Source organism: Lupinus angustifolius, chromosome LG04 (genome assembly GCF_001865875.1).
Source record: "Lupinus angustifolius cultivar Tanjil chromosome LG04, LupAngTanjil_v1.0, whole genome shotgun sequence".
Classification (NCBI taxonomy): domain Eukaryota; kingdom Viridiplantae; phylum Streptophyta; class Magnoliopsida; order Fabales; family Fabaceae; genus Lupinus; species Lupinus angustifolius.
The window spans coordinates 23158907-23181894 of record NC_032012.1 but is presented as its reverse complement, the minus strand read 5'-3'; the positions used below and the strand labels follow the sequence as shown (position 1 = coordinate 23181894).

Below are 22988 nucleotides of genomic sequence, written 5' to 3'. Positions count from 1 at the left end.
TTGCTAGTCCTTCTTGGTATTGTGGCTAAAAATTCAATTCAATCTTCAAAGGAAAATTGCAGACAAAGAAAGAGCTTTGCTATTCTTTTTCCTTATCCAAATTCTAATGTAAACCCATCCCTTTTAATTTTCTTGAGCAATAAAAATCGCTTTTTTATTTTGTTGTCTTTCGTTTTCCCCCTATCTTGTGTGAATTAAGATTCTTTGCCGGAACATTGCATGTTCTTATTCCCAGAATCACCCACCTCCTCTTTTTCAAAAAACCTTTTTATCAGTTATATTTAACTTTATGACTCGGTGTGAAAAATTATTGCATCTTCCACTCAATTTCTTTATCCATAAGTGAAAAAGAAACAAGAGGGGGAAAAACAAGTATCTTTGGAAACTCAATTTGTAATTTATTGCTAAACATTTCTTTCCGAAAACAAAGACTAGGAAAAGCTATAAGACAAAAAATTAACTATAAATTACTTGGTCGGTTTAACTTTAGGATAATGATAATTGTATTTCATTGTGAAATTTTTGTTAATCAAATTTTGTTATTGATGAAAAAGTATTCACTAAATGATCCATAAAAATTTCGCTTGTTTTAAATTTTGGTACTATAAAATTAAAGTAATTTAATGGATAATGTAATTGGGTGCCCAAATTTAATTTAAGAAATAATAGTTTATTTATTGTTAACTAAGTGTCTGCCGACCTACATTCTTATTTCATAGTATTAAATATTTAATTTTTATATATTTTATATTAGAGAATCATATCGCATTGATAATACTTTTAGGTATGTAACTTTCTCCAACTCTCATTAATATTTTTTATTATGTACAAAAATATTGTAATAATAGCTAATTAGAATGGTAAAATAGACAATAAAAAATTATATCACATTGAGTAGTTATAAGTTGTTGTGGCTTTATATATAAACTAATGTGTTGACAGACACTCTCGTATCTATCAACTCGTTTTTTTATTGTTTGGAATATTGTTTATTTAAATAATTGAATCATTTATATAGTTAGTTTTATATAAAAAAGTGTATAATTGAGGCGAAATTATTCAAATAAACTTATCACGAAAGAAAATATTTGTCAAATGTATTCTTATTTTCAGTAATGATTGCACAAAGTAATAAATATTATAAACTGATTAATGAATTTTCTTTAGTATGATGAAATTGAGTAAAAAAAATCATATTTACAGAACGTTGTTATTGAATATTGAAGTCGTGAGAACACACTTAAGAGATAAATACCATTACAAAATATTTTTTGTTTCGAAAGTGAAGAAAAAATGTCGTGGTTACAAAATTAAAAAGAATACACAATTAAGAAAATAATATGGACATGTAATGGGGACATGAACATTAGATTATATTGACTTTTTTTTATAGAAAATAGAAAATAGGCAAGGACAAAATAGAGAATTATAAATTACACAATGTTTTGGCTTTATAATAAGTAAGTATAGATATTTTTTATTATATACAAAAATATTGTAATAATAGTTAATTAGAAGAGTAAAGTTGACAATAAAAAATTACATCATATTAAGTAGTTATAAGATGTTTTGGTTTTATATATAAACTAGTGTGTACAAGCAATTTGTGTCTGTCGGTCAATATTGAATGATACTATGTATTTAATTTTTATATGTTTCATTTTTTTATAATTAGAATATATTTCTTGTATTCGGTGTACTTTATATTATAATTTTGTGTATGTATGATAGTGTTTAGTTTAAGGTGAGAGATGTGATTAATTAATGTGTTAGTGGTAGTTAATTAGAATTATATGATTATTTGTAAAAATTAAATAATGTGAATGGCAAAATAGGAAGTTGAAATTACACGATGGTGAAAGTTACACCATGCTTTACCTTTATATATAGTATAGAAATATAGATATAGATATAGATAGAATTATAGATATAGAAGTATAGATATTTATAGATATAGATAGATGGAAGAATTTATATTTACATTATTGTTGTATTAAAATAGTATGTTAATGGAGTAAAAAACTTTACACTCAACAGATAAATTTGATTTTTTTTTAAAATGAGATCCGCATGCAAAAGAAATGTGTGCGAAAAGCCCGGTTTCTGAATTCTGATTGCTTCAACGGTCTGGTCCATCTCGTGAAAATGGGCTTCTATAGTTTAATTTATTTCCTATACAGACGAAAGAACTAACCCATGCCAATTTCAGCGGTGGACCAATCCTCTATTAACAGTAAATACACTGTTGCACATTAAATGGAACTTTACCTGTTGCCTCAAATTTGGCACATCCACATCTTGAAAATCTCCATCCTTGTCCATATATCTTTTCTGGAAAATTAACTTGTATTTGTATTTAGTAATTTATTAAATTAGAGATGTTTAGCAGAATTGAAATCAGCTAAAATTTGAAAAATAATTAAAAAATAATAATATAGTTTTTTAGTTAGATACTGCTGATGTAATTTATAAATATTTTGATCCATAATATTGATACAAAAATTATTGAAAATTTCCTTCCATTTTTTTAGTGTTACTCATGTAATTTTCAAGCATTGCGATATCTCTTACAAAAGTTTTAAATTTCTTTTAATTTTTGTTTACAAAGCAACTATTATAATTTATTGACGGATGCAAAGAGTTACAAGTTATCTAAAGGCTCATCTCTTCATTCACCCTTCCTTACCAAGAAAAGTACATGGACCATTTACCATCTTTGATAATCACTACGCTTATTATTATTGAGGAAAAGTTTGTTGTAAAATTGAAATAGTACTTGATTGGATATTTAATTTCCCAACCTATACTTCATTCATCTAGTTTGAGAATATTTATTGTTTTGCACACAAAAAACCTATATTTTTTCTATGGGTGTGTGTCTTAATAAAAAACCAAAAAATAATAAAAACCTATGGACTCAATGTCTTTACATGTAAAATTCAATAATGTTTTTGTTTATTTTTAGATAAAAAGATGTAGTAAGATTTATTTTTATAAATGAACTCACAACCTATCTAAATTATTGTATTTTACACTACTCACTATTTAGAGATTCAATTTATTTTCATAAGAAGCTTACAAAATGAATTATATTTGGTTGGAAAAAAATCAGCTAAATCAAAAACTGAATAACTATATATTTTCTAACCAGTCATCATATAAGTGATATAAAATGACTTTTACTGGAAAGCGAATGTCCATCCGAACCATACTGGCTCCAACCATGAAGGAAGATGGGTTAGTTCTTCAAATTTGAAGAACCACATGAGCATCACGTGGTGGGTGCTACAACATTTTATATCTAAAAAAAATGTATAATTTCATATACTATTTATTTAATTATTAAATTTTAACTTAAATATATATTTTTCAACAATAACGCCAAATAACACTTATGCACTCCTGAACTGATCCACGGGATAAATGGCAATCAATCTCGTCATAAATCATTTTCCATTTTCTATCAAACTAATCATGTTCTGCCAAAATCAGAAGTACTAAATTATTCATTTGGCAATCCTTTTATTTTTTCATTATGAAAAATACGGTTCTTATAGAAAATATGTTATTGTATGTTATCATGTAACTAATTATGTCAACTATATTTCAGAATGAAGAATATTTCATAAATAAAATTAAAGATAATATATTTTAGTATTTAAATTTTAAAAAATGTCAAATGATTATCAACATGAATATCATATTGTACATGACAGATGCCACCCTTCTATAATAATACACATAACATCATACACATGGCAAAATTGATTTGTATGGTTAAAGCAATCGGTGACAAGATAGAGACAAATCATGATCAAGTCTTCATTTCATTTTCACTAAATATTCTTTTATTATTTTAATCTATAATGTACAAAAAAAGGTTAAATCGCTGTAATACTAAGATGTTACAGGCTCAAGTTCAATAATCTCATTCTGAGTCTCAGTTAAACACAAAGGAGAAGAAGAAAAAGAAGAAACAGCAGAAGAATAAGTAGTTGACTCAGAACAAGAATTAGAAGCTACCATACTACTAAGTAAATCCACAAAAGCACCAATTATAAACCCATGATTATTCTGACCATTCACCCTCAAATACCAACTCAAAAGTTCTTCCAAACCTTCCCAACTTTTAACTCCATGAGACTCAACCATTTCCACCATTGATCTTTTAAAATCTTCATATGGGTCATCTGACTCTATAGCTAACACAACACTTTCCTTGAATGGAAAACCAATAACTTTAGCTTTTTCTAAGATAGAGCTTGTGTCACCTGGTTCAAAAAACAGCCTCTCTGATCTAACCCCACGTACCAATATCTCCAAAGACTCACCATCATAGTGGCAATACTCTTCTGACTCAGTTGAGAAACTTGCAGATTCAGATGAGGTTGTGAACCATGACTCTGGAGTTTCAATGGTGGTTTCTGAAGAAGGGTCAAAGAATACTGAGTTAACTGTCTTGAAGATGGTATCACCAGCACGAAATGAGAGAGTCTTTGAGTGGCTACAAGAGGGTAAGAACTGCCATGGATGATGCTGTTTTTTGTGTGGTGCTTCTTTGGTTTTGAAAAGAGATAGCAGCTTCAGAGATTTCTTACCCATTGGTTCTCAAAAGTGGAGTTAGTGAGGGAAGGGTTAGAATGGTTTTCTATGGGATTGTGAATGTTTGTTTGATAGGTTTTGGTTTAGTTGATGCGTGTAATAAATTTGATCAGAAGGCGTTACAGTTGTGGTATTTAAAGCGGTGCATGTGAGAAATAAGGAATAGAATATGGAGAACAACAATATCTCTTGAATGTATTAAAGTAGTATAGGGTTGAATTACTTAAGAATAATGAGTTTGACAAAATCTGTTGAAAATTGAGACGGCTGAAAAGTTAAAAATAGAAATTTATTAACAATATAATAAAAAAAACTCATTCATGTCTCATGTCACATTTTTCTCATATTTTTTCCTCCATGCCACATGTCATTTCCTCCTTACATTTTTTCCTCATAAAATGTTCCTTCATGCCACATATCACTTTATTCTCACATTTTTTCCCTCTTAAAATATTCTATGTTATTACTATATACCTTTCCACATTATCCTTACTTTTTATATATTTTATATGTTAATAATTTAATACTAATTAGCGTTTGGTATAGACACTGAACATTAGATGAGATTGAAATTATTTTTCACATCCAAACTATTTCTTTACATTAATCTATGTATATTATTTAATGTTAACCATTAATCTAAGAATAATTGTATTTTTTACCCATCAAAGTTTTGTGACACTTTTCCCACTGCATTTTAATATTTCAGATTCTTTGAATTTTAATTTTTCTCCATTATAATTAAAAAAATCAAATTCCAAATTGAGTTTTTTTATAACTTTTAAATATATTCATAATAAAAAAACCCATATAGTATAACGATTTGATTTCCATTTTTCATTAAAAAAAATCGTATTTATGTGCTTGAACATGCAAATATACATGTAAGATGTGTATTCTTAATAATATAAATGTATGAGTAATATGTATTTTAACTATGCGAATGCATAAGTAACATGTGTTTTCTTAGTAATGCGAATGTAGACATAACATGTGTGTTTTTAGCCATGCGAATGTACGGGTCACATGTGTGTTCTTAACAATACGAATGCATGAGTGACATGTGTTTCTTAACATATAAATGTATATGTAATATGTGTTATTAATCTTGCAATAAAGAAGTATTGTCCTGTGCTGATGCACGGGTAACTTGCTAGTGTTTGATAAAATGATGAATAAAACTATAAAAGTTTATAACTTAGGGGGATATGGGTTATAAATCATTTTAAGGGCTTATAACCAAACAAGGTTAGGAGCATATTTTTCATCAAATAAGCATGTTCATTAACTTATAATCTCCTCGTATGTCTTATTAAACTCACACTTAAGTATTTAGTTCTAATTTGATACTGAATTTATGTATATGTATAAAACATTATCAGAAAGATCCCCATTTAGATGTTTGATTAGTCTTTTGATAATGCTAAAATGTACTATAAGGACATTATTTAATATATATAAACTTTGTATTGAAAACCGATGTATTTTTTTTGTATTACTAAGGTATTTTCTTATATATACTTAGTAATGAATTAATCATTTTAGGTTTGTGGTTACATATTCTAGTAAATGTCAATCTCATAAATTAGTTGTTGAATTTTTTGTCATTTTGATGATCTAGTGGATCTTACACCACTATAAGAAAACATTACTGGTGGAAAATGATGTATTTAATCTCTTAAAAATATAAGATTTCAATTTCTTAAAGAAAAGAATGAGGGTTTGGTTCTGGTAGATGCTTTTTCATGTGTGAATTTAATTTGTAAGTTTGTAAAATTCAATGGTATTCAATGCTCTCATCTACAACTAAATGCAACAGCACTTTTTCAGCCAGTGTCAGCCTCATGTCTTACTTTGGAAAATTGATAGATACCTTTTCAAAACACAACCAAGGTTACACTTATTATTATCATTATAGGTTAAATAAAAAAATATTCCACAAATCAATTACAATTTATTCTCCAAACTCCGATCCTCACCTTTCTAGTTGAGAACGGTCCTTTTTTTATGTAATGAGAATCGGTTTAGAGAAACCAACTTCCCAGTAACCTAGTTTTTTTCAATATTTACAAGCTGATTTGGGAGAAATCGATTTATTAACTAACCGATTTTTTGGCACATTAGTATTATTGGGATAGATTTCCCTAATCCTTATGGGACATTTCATCTTTTTAAGAAAAAAATGATAAGAAATGTACTAGTAATTGTTGGTTAAATAACTACCATTGCCTTAACCCTTCAGGTGTGTGAGTGGGTTAAATATGCAAAAATGTTAAAAAGAGGAAGTCATTGCCTTTATATGTTAATAGTGTGGCCACTTGCCAAACCCATATTTTTACTTTTTAATATCAATATTTAAGTTTTTATATTTTATTTTTAGAATATTTTTTATACTAAATGTATTTTATAATATAATTTTATTGAGTGTACTTTATATTATATTTGTTGTCTTTATTTTAATGATCAAATTAATTAAGGTGAGAGGATAGTAATTATATATAATTATATGATTTTTTGTACAAATAAAAAAGTGTTAAGGGCAAAATAGGAAAACAAAAATTATATCATGACGATAGTTATACCATATTTTTCATTTTTTATATATAATATAGATATAGATATGGTAGAAAAGAAAGGAGTAGATTATGTTAGAGAAACTTTTGTAATGAAATTTAATATGTATACATTACAGTGTAAATATTTTTTATACTATCAATAAATCATTTACCATTAATTTATTCACTATCATTAACTTACAAAAGTAATATAAATTAATAGTGAATACTATATATTCTTAGTCATAATGGTTCGTAGGCTTCAATAGAACGAAAGAGCGTGGAATTCATGTGAAGATTATAATTGTTGATATATTGGGACGGTTGCATCACACACTCCCATCCTCACCGGTAATATTTATTAGAAAGGGATGGTTGTGAGTTGTGACCTAATACGAGGCTCTATATCTATTTAAGGTCTTTCTTCTCTTTTCAACTTATATCTTACTACGATGCAATGTGTAATTCTTGTCTTTCTCTCCACATTCTTATTTTAGGATGTAATATTTAATTTTTATATATTTTATTTTAGAAAATCTGAATATATTTTTTAATTATGTGTACTTTATATTATATTTTTTATATATTGTGTGTACTTTATATTTTAATTTTTGTATTAAGTATATTTTATATTATATTTTTTTGTCTATATTATAATGTTCAATTCAACGTGAGAATGTGTCAATATATTCTTGGCGGATACATAAGGTTATATTTTTTTAGAAATTAAACAATATTAAGGATAAAACAGGAAAAATATAAATTACGCCATTATATTTATACTATATTTTACTTTTATATAGTATAAATATAAATATAGAAGTATAAGTTTTCAATTTAACATGAAGGAGTATTAATATGTTGTTGGTGGCTAGCTTGTTGACCCATTTGAATGGAATGGCTAGCAAAAAATACAACTAGGATAATGTATTTTTTATATGTGCTTATATTGAGATGTGCATAAATGTTTGTTTGGCCACTAACAAAATAGAAAGTCCACCATGGTAGCAAAGTGCTTCATACAATTTTTAGGTTCATCTTCTTTCAATTTCTGAATGCAGGCATCTATGAAAGTTGACCAATATTTGCATTACAAATAGGTTTCACAATTTTTTGTTTGTAAATGCTTCCTTTAATAAACAGTTGACTTAAAATTTAGAAGGCGTCAATGTTAAAATTTCAACTTAATCAATTGTAGTTTGTTATGGTGGTTTAGGTACTTATCCAGATTTCTCATAAATTCATAAACACACATTAGTTACTCTAATAAAAAGGTTCAGCTTCTATATCATGGAATGAAATTTATGACCGAGATGCGCATATTCTCAACCATATAGTTCTTTTTTTATATGAATCTTCAGGTGTCTGAACATTACGAAAGATTATACCTTAACTAATCCAAATTAGAGTTGGACAAGATTTGAAAGGTGAAAAGTTCCATATTCAATATTTATATCGTTGAAAGATCAAAATTATTTTTTGGTGTAAAGGAATCCATCCTTATGGATGGTTTGTCACAAATAATTAAATAGAGTGGAAGCTATTTGTGTTTACATTCTTTACTAATATATTATTAAAGAATAAATATTATAAAGTATATTATAATATACTTTATAATATTATAATATAAAGTATATCACATCCATATGTACAATATTATAATATATTTCTACTTAGTACAATTATAACAATCAACTTAAATCCAATATATTTAGCTTCTCTACTCCATTCAAATCGTGGGCCTTAATATTCTACTCCTTAATAATTTGGATTTAACTTCAAATGTAAAGAGGACATTATATAAGAATTTAAAAGAATAAAAAATATATCATATATATATAATATAAACACTTGTTTTAATGGAAGGAAATCATTGTTCCTAATTACCCTGGTACGTCTCTGCAATAAAAGTTGACCCAAATCCTTGTTTTCTTTATGGCTTGGCTAGTGAGCTGGGACCTATTCCCTCAAAGATTCACCACTATACCCTATAATTGCACTTGTTTTTTCTGTTCTAGTACAAATACTTTTACACTGGTCCATGTGATAATGGGACCTTAAACAATAATTTTTAGTTGTATACAAAACACACACATAGCCAACTTGAGAATGAGGTTAACATAGGTCCCCGCAAAATTCCTCATCACACAAAGCAAATGATGCTTTTTAGAGAGAGACACGTCAGAGGAGCATTTTAATCTCATGAAATATCATAGGATTGATAACTATATTACACTAATGTTGATGAATTAAGACGTACTTTGGTAGTGATTGCACCCAAGGTATGTGCCTCCTACTTGAGCAGAAAACTTCACTTTAACTATATTATTGGAAGATTATCATTGTCCAAGATTATTATTTTCTTAATGTATAGTTTTGTCCCATTCATGTGATAAATTTTTGGGTGGTAGGAATTTGCATATAGTATTGGCAGTTTCCTTCTAGTTTCCAACTACAAGCTTTATGATGAATATTTTATTCCGTGCATAATTAAAACTAAATATTATTCTTGATTGTATCCAATTTTTATAGATGAAATGTGGATATAGTTTAATTTCTTCAACGTGTTCTTAAACTTTTTTTATTAGAAGTTATACTTGTGATGGAATCTTTGTATAACTCTGTCTTCTGATTCCTAGGCTTCTCGAGATAAAAATAGTTGGGATCGAACTGTTATGTCTCCTAACCACGTCATAGGCTGAACGCAATGTTCTTTGGATGCACATGCAATTTTGAATTCTATGATTGTGCCCCAACTTCTTTTTCAATAATAGTATATAAAAAATTATATATCTTCATGCAAAATCAACATGTAAATCCAACTATACAATAAAAAAAGGTGACATGTGTCACAAAGAATCACTTTAAAATACACTTTGTGACTTGTTTTGTAGTATAAGAGGTTGGAACACTTCAAAACACATCAAAAGGGGGAAGGTTCGGCCCTATGCTTTGGGTAACTGTCATTTGGACTATGCGAATGAAACCTAATGCTATAGTTTACAATAGTGAGAAGGTTGATGATTTGATTAAGGTCTCATCATGACAATGGTTTAATAGTCTAGTTGAGGATAATTATTTGAATATAAAATCTATACATTGAAAGTATAAAGATTTATATAAATGTACTTCATTATTCACCATTCATTTAATTTTTTTTAAAGTCAACATTAATTAAATATTAATAATTGATAATGCAATAACAATATATAAACCTCATATATTGTCAGTGTATTAATCTTTTTCTCTAATTGTTTTGTTATTTTATTTTGTAAAGGAATCATGATCCTCTGAAATACTAGAGGATCTAGTATTGGATGAGATGATGACATGTGGTGTTTAATTTTTTAATAGTTCAGATTTTAAATTATTTTTAATTATTATTATTTTTAAATTATAAAATGAATCTGGTCTTCACATTCTTGGAGATCCCAACTCTTTGTAAAGTGATGTATGATTTAGGAGCATATCTTCTGTCCTATAGTTTGTGTTACTCTATGTGCCATAAGCTTGTGATTGGTGAGAAAAAATATATTTAAGTTAAAATTTAATTATTAAGTATTTTTTTAACCAATCAGAAGCTCATGACACATGAAGTAGTATACATTGTGGGACAATAAGTATGTACCATTGTCATTCATATGTTGATTGTATCATGTGATTTTCATGTACCACAAAGATAATCCTCCCCTTAATTCTTAATACATGGAGTTATATAAGTATCCTTAGTACTTACGCAGTTACACATACTTCATCTTTGATTATAAAAAAGTTTAACAGCGGAAAGTGTGGTGTTTAATTGTTAAAGAAAGAAAGTCAATTAGAAATTAAAGTGAAAGAACTGAAAATTGTCATCCTAGGTTGTCTCAGCTCAATATGGATGTTTCTTATTGGTAAGAAAGAAAAATATAGATGATAATTAGTATAAAAATTCATGTTGGAATCAAGCTACATTCATTAAATAGACCGTGTAAAAGATATGGTGAAATATCATAATCAAGAATAACAAGAGATAAAATCATAATTATTCCACAGAGGATAGATTTTGAACTGTTTTTGCTAGACTGGGAATTAAGCCAACTGTAATTTAATTTTACAAAGGAATTGAGTAATTGTAATTATGAAAGCAAACAAAACACATTAAAAGCTTCTATTTATATTGAATGGATATTTTAGTTTACATAATTGAACAACAACAAAAATAATAAATGCAATTAGATTTTGAAGACCTTACCTAACCTTTATTATTATTTTTGACATTTTTAAGCTTGTTTGATTTTTTTTTAACTCAATTCTTAAAACAATCAAATTTAAAAGAAGATAGGTTTTCCCATTTATAGGAAAATGTTTTCCTCTAAAGAGGATGAAAACATAAAATCACCCTTCAAGGCTCTAACAAACATGAACATAATTTTTTATTTTACATAAATAAATCACTTCTATAATAAAATTGTTTATGAAAATATGTTTCCCATGAATTATATACAAATATATTCTTAGTAGTTCAACTAATTTTTTAATTTTTTATTTTAAATTCAAAATAAGTCATGGTATAGCCAATTTTTCTATAAAAAAAACTTAATAAATTAATAAATTATTTATTTTCTTAAAAACAAATAACATAAATGACTGCAAGAAAGTGTGTGGACCCAATAATACATTGTAAACGGGTCATATCCAATTCCAATCCCGAAAATACGACACTGCAGAATTTCCCCCAAATTTGAATTCGAAACAGCGCCAAACACCAACTTCATCTGCATCTATGGTTCTGATGAATTGATTCATGGAATGTGGTGGAAGAATGACGGCGAAGGAGAATCACGTGGCGCAGATCTTCGATAGAACGAAGCGAATCATCGATCAGGCTCGGCAACAGTGTCATCTCTGGGAGTATCATCTTTTCCCTAAACTCATTCTCAATGGAATTACCCCTCCTCCATGGCTCTGTAACTCTCCATCCAAAGGTATTCACTAATATAATCTCTCTCTATGCACGATTTTTGACGAAGTAGGGTTATTTCAGTTTCTGAAATGGAGAAGGTTAGGTTCACATGTTAGGTTTACTTTTCATTTCTTAATGTATTTAATTTTGAGACTGAGGTATTTGGAGAGTAAGATGTATGCAAATTTAGTGCTGTTGTCCCTCACCACGACTCATAATTACTGGTTTGTGTGCTTGTAACCTTGCCATAGTTCTCAGTGTATTGACTTAAGCGATAGGGACTATTACACCGACTTCTCTTGAGGTCTGATTTAACTACACTCGACACGAATTGTATTTGAGAGATTACACCAATCTCTTTTGAGGTGTGTGTTGTTATTATTATAATTACCCCTGACAACATAAACCTCAAAGTAGTTCAGTGTAATTTCTATAATTAAGAAGGTAGAAGATGCAATTAAGTAAAATCTCATGAGAGTTCAGTATAATTTCCCTAGGTGATATTGTAATTTGCAGTTACAGAAGGAAATTGTGCTTTCTTTTGTTTCAAAATTGAAAATAAGAATCTGTCAAATACTTGCCCAATTATTTTTCTCTGCTCCGTGCTAGCATGTACTTTTGATTTTATAGCAAGGAGCAGTTTTGTAAAATATGCATCCACTCACCAATGATGGGAGCTCACTAGAATTACACGTTCTATTCTATTTTGGTTATATTTGTGCCACAACATTTAAACAACTTTTCCTTTGGGGATTTGATCCTGATTGTTATAAATCTTTTCTATAACTGTAGAGTTAAACAAGGATGTTCCTGTTTCGGATGTTCTATTCTCGCAACCACAATTTACTGTTCCTTTCTCTGGTCGTCATTGCAGTCTATACAACAATCTGGGTGTTGTATCTGATGATGTTCAATATCCGATTGGATTACATGATGAAGTTCATGCTTCAAAAAAAGACTGCAATGCAGGAGATAGGATCTTAAATTTGCCAGAATGCTCTGTCAACAATGACGGGTGTGCCTCAAGTGGTCCTTCAGAATTGGATTTTGGTGCTGCTATCTCACCTCAGAATCAGATAGAACCTAGAGTCTCAGACAGTTATCATGACCCATCTCTTCTCTCGCTGGCTAAGTTGCAAAGATCAAAGCAAAGGCAGAAGGCTCTGCAGCTACGTAGTAGTGCGAAAGGGAAGAAAGGCCAGTCAGGAAGTGATAATAATGGAAGTTGGAGGAGGTCTGTCAAAGATGATGAAACTTTTACAGGTTCTGCATCTACAACTGTACAGGAAGTCCATAAAGTTGAATCGGAATTGGTTAAAGATTTTAATTCCAACATCCAAAGTTGTTCCATGGAAGAAGAAATGCGAATAGGTGACCGTGTGACTCAAAATTGTGACAAGTCTAATCACTTTGTTCGCATAACAAGATCTAAAACCTTAGCCCCAAAATTGAACCCTTCAAATGTTGCTAGTTCTACTGCTGTGAAGGAAGTTGGTCCTCCCTTTAATAATTTGAGTGAGCCATTGAAGCCACTCAGCCGACTTCTTTTTACAAGTGAAAGTTGTGAAGTTAAGGAAGCAAATAAAGGAGAGTATAAAGGGAAGGAAGACGGATGCAGTGCTTACCGTAAGGGATCAACAAAATCTAGAGGTTCTATCCAAGAAAGATATAATAGTGAGTTGTTGAAACTTGACACCACCTTGGGCAGAGTTAAAGGAGTTGAAGTTCATGATTTTATTCGATCATTTGCTCAATCTGAATTAACAGATTTAAGCAATGCCTCTGATCACAACAATGGAAGTAGGAGGAATTCAGTAAAAGATGGCGACTTCTGCAACAAAAAACAAGAAAGTAACAGTCATGATCAGATAGGATTGCTTAGAAGTTCCTGCCCATCTCCAGGTGATGATAATTTGACGACTGATGGTTCTGTAAAATCCATCAGAAAATCAGTGCAATCTCCTGAACCTTTAATTCCACAGCATTCACAGGATCCTGCAGTGTCTGTTGTAGGGTCCTTCCGTAGTGAAAAGGACCCTGACTTTTGTTCCGCAAAAGCAAAGGATTGTTCAAGTAAAAGTGATTCTGGAGCAGTATACATAACCAGAGATTCAAGGTCACAGAATCACTGTAAAGAAATATCGAAGTCTTTCAGCTCCAATTTATGTGGTCAAGGTGCGGCCTGCTCTGGATATGTTACTGAGAAGTCTCAGAACGTACCGCTTATTGAACTGTATGCTAGAAGGTTATCTTCACGTAAAAAAGATTCCAAACTTGATGCAGAAGTTACCATGAATTTTTCAGAGCAGGAGAATATTGCACCAATTGAGGTTTCTAGAAACTCAAGGGCTGTGACTATGTGCCCAACTGAAGCATCAATGAAGCCAGTGAGCTCTTCCAATTTAGATGGTGGGTCTTTACCTGGCAAATCATTATACTTTGAAACAGCTGTGACAGATAAAGTCTTGTATGCCCAAGAAAACTTACTATCTGGTGCCAATCCCATTGATAATATTGACAGAACTGCTACTACGGTTTCCAAAGCTGTTGCTGATTCAGTCGAAAAAGGTCATTCTTGTTTGGGGTCTAGATTCACCAGTGTTAGCCCAGATGTCGGGGCTGATGTTTCAATCATGAGGCTGCCCTCTGATTTTGTTATGTCTGTGATTCCCAAGCAACTTGCTTTTGATGATGCAGAAGGGTCAAGTATGAATGGAATTTCTAGTCCTGATTTAAAAGAGGGACAACAGTGTATGCCACCAGAAGAACCTATAATTTTGTTGGAACCAGTAGATTTACTTGAGAATGAAACTTCTCTTGTATGCCAAGGTAACCGCAACTCTTTGGGGGAGATGAATTTGATGGAAATGCAAGAAGCCTTAACTGTAGAAGAGAGGCGACAGATAGAACATTGTGCAAGCCATTTGGAGGAGGTGGATGTAGCCTGGAAAGCACTAAATGCCGTGTCACCAAACAAAGAGTTAGCTGTGGTTCAGAAAGAACTTGCCATACTTACTTCAAACTTTGTGAATCATTCAAGCACCTTACAAGTTGCCAGTGAAAATTCACCAGGCAGCTTGTCAAAGGAAGTTATGGCATCCAAATTTGTTTCACTGCACAGTACACTGGAAAATGGTGAAAGTGGTACTAAGTTGGCAGATGCCTTTGCTGCTGCTGATTCTGCAAATTGTCTGCATAAATACACAGACAAATTTGTTACAAACCTAACAGTTGAGTTCCCATCTACAGCTCTTATGGATGAAGTGAATGTTGGTAGGCTCAGTGATGGAAAAAATACTGGTTTTAAAACTGACTTACAGAGTTTCAAAAGTTCCATAGAGAGTTTCACTTATGACGTGGAGCATTTGTGGCCTCAGAGTAAGAGAAGAAAGACTGAAATTGAAACAGAGAAAATTGTACCTGTCTCTTCAAGCTTCGTGGAAAAGCCACTTGATTCTATTAACCAAAGGTGTGCAGGTAGAAACCTAAGTATTGAAGAAAAAAACCAAGAGGCTGTCCTAGAAGTTCAACATTTAACATCCAATGAAGATGATGACACTGGACTTCAATATGTTAGTAACTGCAGAACAGAAGAGGTGCAAGATACCAAGGAATGTCAAACAATGGAAGGATTCCCACTTAAAGTAAGAAAAGAAGAGGTACATAGCAGTTTGTTTTAGATTGGTTTCTGGGAAGATTTATTTTATAAGGATTAGATTTAGATATTAACTCAGAATTTCTGTATATCTTGCACTAATTAGACTTGATGCCAATAAATGTTCAATATAAATTTTATGTCAGAAAGTATCGGTTAACATCTTTTAATTTTGCCACTCTAATGATCATGCACTGTTGCTTTGGCATGAACCTGACTAGATTTATTTTATTGGATAACGCCGGGTTGCTTCTGGAGCTATTTTAGATATAATGTCTTCAAAATTATGGAGCATAGAAAGCAGATTGATTTCAACTCTCTTGATAGTTCCATAAAGACTTCCACCTTTGTTTTGTGGTGTTTCTTGGAACAAGATTTCAGAGAACATTACCAAAAGTATTTAGAATTATAGGGAGATGAAAATGCTGGAGTTAACCTATGACTGTGCCATTGCAGAGTAAAAATGATGTAGCAAAATTTGTTTGCCCAGTCAGTTTAGGACTAGAGCAAGGATAGAGAATTAAGTAACAGAAGAGAAAGGAAGAGTAAATACAACAGCAAACGAGTCTTCGTCCCACTAGGTGAGTTCGGCTATATGGATAGAAGTAGATGACAATCGTTTCAAGGATAACGAGCTTGAGCTAGTAAAAAAGTTGAATTTATGATCTAATAGCTAACAAGTATAGAAAAATATAGTTTTTCATGCAATATTTGTATAGGATTTGAAGCAAGAAGAGTGAGAAAGTATTATCGGAGTGGACATAGAGGGAGACATGGATAAGAGAGATAACAAAGGAATCCTAAGTTGGTTAATGATACATGTGAATTTTGATAGCTGTAGGAGTAACTTTTAGGAATGCTGTTATCAAGTAAGAAACGACAATTTAAAACCCTCCAAGTGTTGAAAGCTACTGATTTAATTTGAAATTGGTTCTTTCATCTTGGATTTGTTTCTACACTCATTTTTCATCATTTATTTGGATAAAAAGGAATTTCATTTTTTGCCCGTGTTAATAATTGTGACATTCACACATTAGCATGAGTCATTCATTACCTTTACTTCCAGGATGATCTGAAAATTCCAATTCATGGCTGGTATCTAAGACATTGTTAGAATAGTGATATAGTTGGTGAGATTTGCTGAAAGACATGATCCAATGATCTCCTAAGAGCTGGATTTTGAACAATATTTTTTCATGCAAAAGAAAATGATTTTCCTATAATAAAAGCAAGACTTCAATACCTCAGATGTTTTGCTAAAACTGAATATCTGATTTCACAATCTTTTGCTATGCAAAAAAGTGAAATAAATGGACGATGATTTCAGGTTTATGTCTACAGAAATTACATTTCTGCTTTATTGGAAGTTTGGAACTTATTAAACTGATTGTGTTTCATTGCTTTTCCTATCTGCAGAAACATATCATGGATGGAAGAGATATAAGTGTAGACAATCTTCTCTTGCCAGACACAAATATGCCCAGATTAAGTGTTGACTCAACAATGAGGTGCACCATGGATGGGAAGGTGGCGTCATGCCATCAAGTTAATTGTGTACAAGAATGTGTGGCACATGTCAGTGGTCTTGAAAGAAGCACCTCTAGTAGAAGAATTTGTCCAGGAGGGAATGCTAAATTATCAGGCGGTTCATATGTTTCTCCAGGGATCCAGTGTTTGGATTTGATGGGTTCAGATGATACTGTACCAGAGTTTGAAGGGTTCATTATGCAAACAGATAATGTCCAACCATGCACTGCTGGAGACCAACTGGAATTGGAAAAGATGAGTCTTCTAAGTAATTCAATAGATTATACCTCCCTTTGCAAATCTATGTTCATGCATTCTCCGTTGTGCTATTCGGCAACACCATATAAGTTGCATAACATACCAGACCTCTATCAATCTTTATCTAATGGGCTTCTCGAAGGCATGGGTTTAAGAACTTCCCTTCCTCTAAACGATGGGAGAGCAGACTCCCTTTCTGATCCCTTATCGAATTGTAAGGGCACTGATACACCATCAGTTCAAACCATTTGGGATAGAATTAATTCAAATTTCAGCAGTTCAGGAAAGCGTCAGAGTTTAAAACTAGAGCTTCCCTGCATTAATGAAGAAAATGAAAATATGGATGAGAACTCTGATACATTCAAAAATGGCATTGGTTCAGAAGGAATGGCTAGGTCAATTACTAGAGAACCACCTGCCGAGATTGTAGACAATGACCCTTCTACTTCAGTTTTACAAAATGATATGCCAACTGATGGACATATAGAATTTGTAAGCACAGAGTTTAATGTCAGTGGGACTCACAAAAAAGTGAAAAAGAAGCTTGACAAGCAGGATGACAATGGGAAAAGATTCACGATTAAGGGGAGGGAAAATCAGTGTACATCTCTTGGCAAAAATGGTGCCAAGAGAACCACTGAATCACTTTACAACAGGTCCAGTAGGCCAAAATTATCTGGAAAAGATAGTATGAAACGACCAGGCCCCACTTATTCTGAAAGCAAGTCTAAACCCAACAATATTGTATGTGGCATCACTTCCTTTATTCCATTAGTGCAAAAAAAACAAGAAGCCGCTGTTATTACAGGTAACTGATCATCTTCACTTGGTTACTTTCAAGATGAAGTTTATTTTTATAAAGATTTTCTTCTTTGGAGATTGAAATTCACCATCAAGACATGGCTTAGCTTTTATTTTAGAGCTAACTGAATTTTCATTTTAGAGCTTATAGTATTAGCTGTTTTTTGCCTTGTCATATTGTCCCATCAACTTTAGTTAGGTCTTTCTTATTTGGCTTAGCTTTTATTTTTTGTTTTCTCGTTTTAGTGAGATCTTAACCTTTAGCCTGGGCATTTTGATTGCAAGATTCTTGCAGGTGGATAGCAACATTTTTCAAAATGATTTCTTTAATTTTTATCACAAAGAGAAAAGGATATCTCCTAACCACTAACTGCTGACAAAAAATCCGTTCAGGATCTGGAACACAAGCTTGTATTCTTTAAAAGCTTATGTGGCTTTAAAATAAGAATGAGCTTTATGCAAACTTTTTTCTGTGTAAGGGGTTATGCCATTAAGATTGCAAATTACATGTTCCCACTCAGCAACATATATAAGCCTGTCATGATAGATTAAAATTCTGATAGAACTAAAACAATTTAGTACCTATGGATTTATTAATTTGAAAGACTGATGTGAATGTTGATCGATGACCCAAGGATTCAGAGAATACGGCATAAATGACAATAAATAATGCTAAAAATGGAAGGAACGATCTATACAATTTATTAGTATTGACTTCCTGAAGCCATATATGGAAGGAAGGGTCTATATATTGATGCTATGAGCTACTTATTATGTATATGAATTAGTGCAGAAGTTGTATGATGTTAATTTGATCATGATTTGAACCTTACTGTGTGAACATGTAGGCAAGAGGGACATCAACGTGAAGGCCCTGCAGACTGGTGAGGTTGCCAAGCGTATGCTCGAAAAGAAAGAGAACGACCGCAAGATGAGGAGAGAGGCACTGATGCGTGAAAGATTGCAGAAGAAAAAAGAAGAGGAAGAACGGAAGAAAGTGGCCGAAATGGCAGCAAAGAAGAGACAGAGGGAAGAAGAAGAAGAAGAAAAAAAGGACAAAGAAAGAAAAAAGAAGCGTGTCAATGATGTGAAGAAACAGCAGCAAGGGCATGGGAAGACACATTCTAAGAAGGAACATATAGAAATACAAAGCCGAACTACAGTAAAGTGCTTCTTCTGCTAATAATTTAGTTGTCATCTCCCTTATTATTTTTATTGAAATTGCTAATACATCGGTTGTCTGGTCTAGGGTGAAAAGGAAGGCAACAAACTTATGGATGAAAGAGGAAATCACAAGAACTTGCAGCTAGAGGACCATAGAGAAGACAGTGTGGAGAAAATTTCTGAAAATGAACCTTCGATTTTCAGGGATTCGACAAATAATAAAGCAAAAGAAAGCTGTCCTGAATATTCAGAAGCTGTGAATAATTGTGCAGATAATGGAAAGGTAGCATTATCTTCTGTGGCTCTTTTCTTGGTCATCATTAGCATTCATATTTTGAAGGATTTCGTAGTAGCTGTCAAGGCTTTTCCATTTCTACACAAACATGATTTTTTTGGAGGAAACAAGTAACTTGCAATCTCCCTGATCTAACTGCTTTCTGTCAATGCATGATACTTATTTTCAAGTCAGGCAAATATTAAAATGATTTTTTATGTAATTTCATGATTTTAGCTTTGGCATACTGCTCTTGAGCATTTATTTAACGCCACTTGCTTAAGGTAAGTGATGCTTAAGAATTAAGATTTAATTAAAATTTGGATTTGTGATTTATTTGGTTATAGTTTTCTGTGGCAATAACTGTGGCTTGTACTTATTCTGCACTGGGCTCTCTGGAAAATCAGTCAACTTCTCTAGTGATATTTCTGAACTCTTACATTTTGAATGTTTGAATGTGTTTCAGACGAGATTTTAATATCAGCCTACTAATAAATTTATTTTTAGGTAATGGTCAATTTGACCAAAGCAACTGAAGACGGTGACTTGTTCATAAAAAACTCAATTCAAGAGCAGTCATACGAGATCTCTCCATATAAAGGCTCAGATGATGAATTTGAAGATGAGGATGATGTACCAAATCAGAAGTATATCCCTTGGTGGGCGAGGTATGTTACTTTTCAATTTTTTGAAACTTATTTGTTAACTTTGTGAAACTCTCAATTAAAACTCTTAATGTCTATGGGGGCAATAAAGTTCAGATTGCATAAAGTTCAGATTCCCGTTCGAGTCTTAGAATTAGTGCGATAGCCAATAGATGAGATAGCTACAATTGGTGCTACTTGCTTAATGACAAATTCGTTTGAAGCTTTGCCTTATTTATTTTCCTTAACACATTGAATCTGTTTGCTTTCTGCAGTAAGCAGCACCTATTTCAGGTTGTTTCTTCCCAGAAAATGGACCCGGAAATTATATTTCCTCCCCATAGCTTTCGTAATATAGTAGAAGGTAACTCAACTTTCAAATTAGTAAATATATTAGTTTACACTAAACTGAGTAATAATTAATACTTTTTCAGTTCTCCCTCGAAAGCTTCAGTTATAGCAACAATTCAATGAAAATGGACTCCAGAACGTAGTGATTCTTCAATTTTATAATAAGAGATTTTGTGTAAGGTATGCTGTCTCTTGATTGAATTATTGTAATTTGTACCCATGGAAAGCAGCATCGTGTTACCTTTTACTTATCCTCACTATTGTTAACCACATGCCGTTTGCCTTCAACTACCATCACCCATTTTGATCAGAACAAACCCTTGAACTGGTTGTCTATAGGTGAGAGAAAATGAGGAGGTAAGGGAAGATAAGAGAAGAAAAATATCGTTAAAATTGATATCTTTTACTTTTTATTAGCCAGCAAAATCATATTGTGGTGATAGAGAGATTGAGAAAATTGGTACAACCAGACAATAGGCTATCCTACAATAATTCAACATGGATTCACATGAATTTCCTTACAGCGACATTAAGATATATAGGAATACTATGATGAAAATAGTAGTTTTTGAAGCCTTGCAACAATAGGCTATCCTACACATGGAAATTCAGGAAGCTACTTGATACTCGGTAACTTTGGCTGTCTCCATAATTCAATCCATGTTGAATTATTGTTGTGATGTCTATCGTCTCCAAAATTATATCTTATTGTTGTGATGTCTTTCGCTTTTGAAGCCTTGCAACAATAGGCTGTCCTACACATGGAAATTCAGGAGGCCACTTGATACCCGGTAGCTTTAGCTGTCGTCCTCTTAAATTGCCTACTTGATATCCATAGGAGGCCATGAGTTCTCACTTTTTGCTTTGCAGCAAACTGAATGAACTATTTGTATCATAAAAAAGATTCTATGCTATATAAAACCAATGGATTGACTAAAGTCATGCTTAATCACCAAGCTTTTCCCTGAAAATTTGATTTATTTGGAATACATGAAAAGAAATGTATGTATCAGAAGTTCACCAAAACTCTCCACAAGGACAGAAGCCATCCCTGAAGCAGTGAAAATGATCTGTTTCTCGAACAATGATCTCCCTGCTAGTAAAGCCAGACTGAAGTTTCATAAAAGTGTGGCGATCACCACAAATTCTAAGTTTTTTTTTCCTAATCCTTATTGGTATATCACTACTTGGCAAACACATCAATCCAAATCTAACAGCAAGCTTTTCACTATAGTGTCTCATATGAATCTGTTTTCTGCTCTCTTCCGCATCATGCAGGTCATGATTTGTATCAACCTTGTTATCCAGCTTTGTTAACTCTTGCACCAAATTATCCAACTTAGCATAAATCCCATAAATTTGTGGATGATTTTTTTCACACATCAATACGAGTGAATTTTATTCTTTATTTCAATCCAACTTGCACCCATCTCCTTCCTCACATCACTCTTTTGAGAATTGTCCTGGATCTTGTAACATGCTCCCATTTTTTATTTGCTGCATATATTTAAGATGTGGTTTCCTGCATTATCAGGTTCCATTTCAAATAGATGTTTAGCTGCAATATCAGCAAACCCAATATTGCTATAAAAATTCTACAAGAGGCCAAGATGACGGAACCATTCTGTCCCAAAAAGTGTCACTTCATGTGTCACTTATTCTGATTTGTCAGAAAAATACTTGATTATTCAACTTTTAATTTAAATGTTTTTATAATTAATTATAACAAGTGACACATTTAGTTGTACACTTTGTGGGATAACAGATATGCTTTCGAAGAACACTGGTTTTAAGATTTTGCTGTCTGACCATGAGGTCAAAGTGTTTCTGTCCTTCATGCAAACCCATGACTACATGCATTTAATACAGCTACTATGTTACATCATCAGGAAAGAACCCTCTCTGCTGCATTTTTTCAAATAAGATCATAGCCTCTAGTGCACAAGCATGCTTGGCAAACCCAAAAATCATTGCATTCCATAAAGCATGCGATTATGTGTTCGATATAATTTACAAAGTGTGTTTGGTATTCATAAAATGAAGTATTATTACTGTGGTTGGTTCTATCAGTTATTGAGATTTGTTCCCAAAACATTGCTAAAAGTCTCAAACCAATTCAACCTACCAATTTTTTTCAGATTGAATTAGTTGTACTGACAAAACCATCTACAATCCTATTTCATCCCTTTAAACACAACTAATGACTCTCTCC

At 31.8% G+C, this 22988-nt stretch overlaps 3 protein-coding genes across 6 annotated transcripts; 1 reads left to right on the top strand and 2 right to left on the bottom strand.

Annotated features, from left to right (window-relative positions):
- Nucleotides 3799-4743, bottom strand: LOC109346322 (transcription repressor OFP13-like). Its single transcript, XM_019585819.1, has one exon. It carries the CDS (start codon nt 4600-4602, stop codon nt 3898-3900), a length of 705 nt encoding a protein of 234 aa, XP_019441364.1. The 5' UTR covers nt 4603-4743; the 3' UTR covers nt 3799-3897.
- On the top strand, nt 11805-21313 carry LOC109346321. 4 transcript variants are annotated; one of them, XM_019585818.1, is made up of 9 exons: nt 11805-12124; nt 12895-13728; nt 13813-15761; nt 17174-18350; nt 19192-19505; nt 19593-19790; nt 20289-20449; nt 20701-20789; nt 20860-21313. In XM_019585818.1, exons 1-9 carry the CDS (start codon nt 11944-11946, stop codon nt 20883-20885), a joined length of 4929 nt encoding a protein of 1642 aa, XP_019441363.1. In that variant the 5' UTR covers nt 11805-11943; the 3' UTR covers nt 20886-21313. The 4 variants fall into 4 exon arrangements, with proteins under 4 accessions (XP_019441363.1, XP_019441361.1, XP_019441360.1 ...); XM_019585816.1 differs by having other exon boundaries at nt 12895-13758; nt 13828-15761; XM_019585815.1 differs by having other exon boundaries at nt 12895-15746.
- On the bottom strand, nt 21794-22159 carry LOC109344734 (pentatricopeptide repeat-containing protein At5g04780-like). The gene has a single exon (XM_019583488.1). The coding sequence runs from the start codon at nt 22157-22159 to the stop codon at nt 21794-21796; it is 366 nt and encodes a 121-aa protein (XP_019439033.1).

Coding starts and splice junctions, on each gene's coding strand:
- LOC109346322 (XM_019585819.1), bottom strand. CDS start 4,602: ATGGGTAAGAAATCTCTGAAGCTGCTATCTCTTTTCAAAACCAAAGAA.
- LOC109344734 (XM_019583488.1), bottom strand. CDS start 22,159: ATGTGTGAAAAAAATCATCCACAAATTTATGGGATTTATGCTAAGTTG.
- LOC109346321 (XM_019585814.1), top strand. CDS start 11,944: ATGGAATGTGGTGGAAGAATGACGGCGAAGGAGAATCACGTGGCGCAG. Junction 12,125..12,894: donor CTGTAACTCTCCATCCAAAG/GTATTCACTAAT, acceptor CTATAACTGTAG/AGTTAAACAAGGATGTTCCT. Junction 20,790..20,859: donor CTTTCGTAATATAGTAGAAG/GTAACTCAACTT, acceptor ATACTTTTTCAG/TTCTCCCTCGAAAGCTTCAG.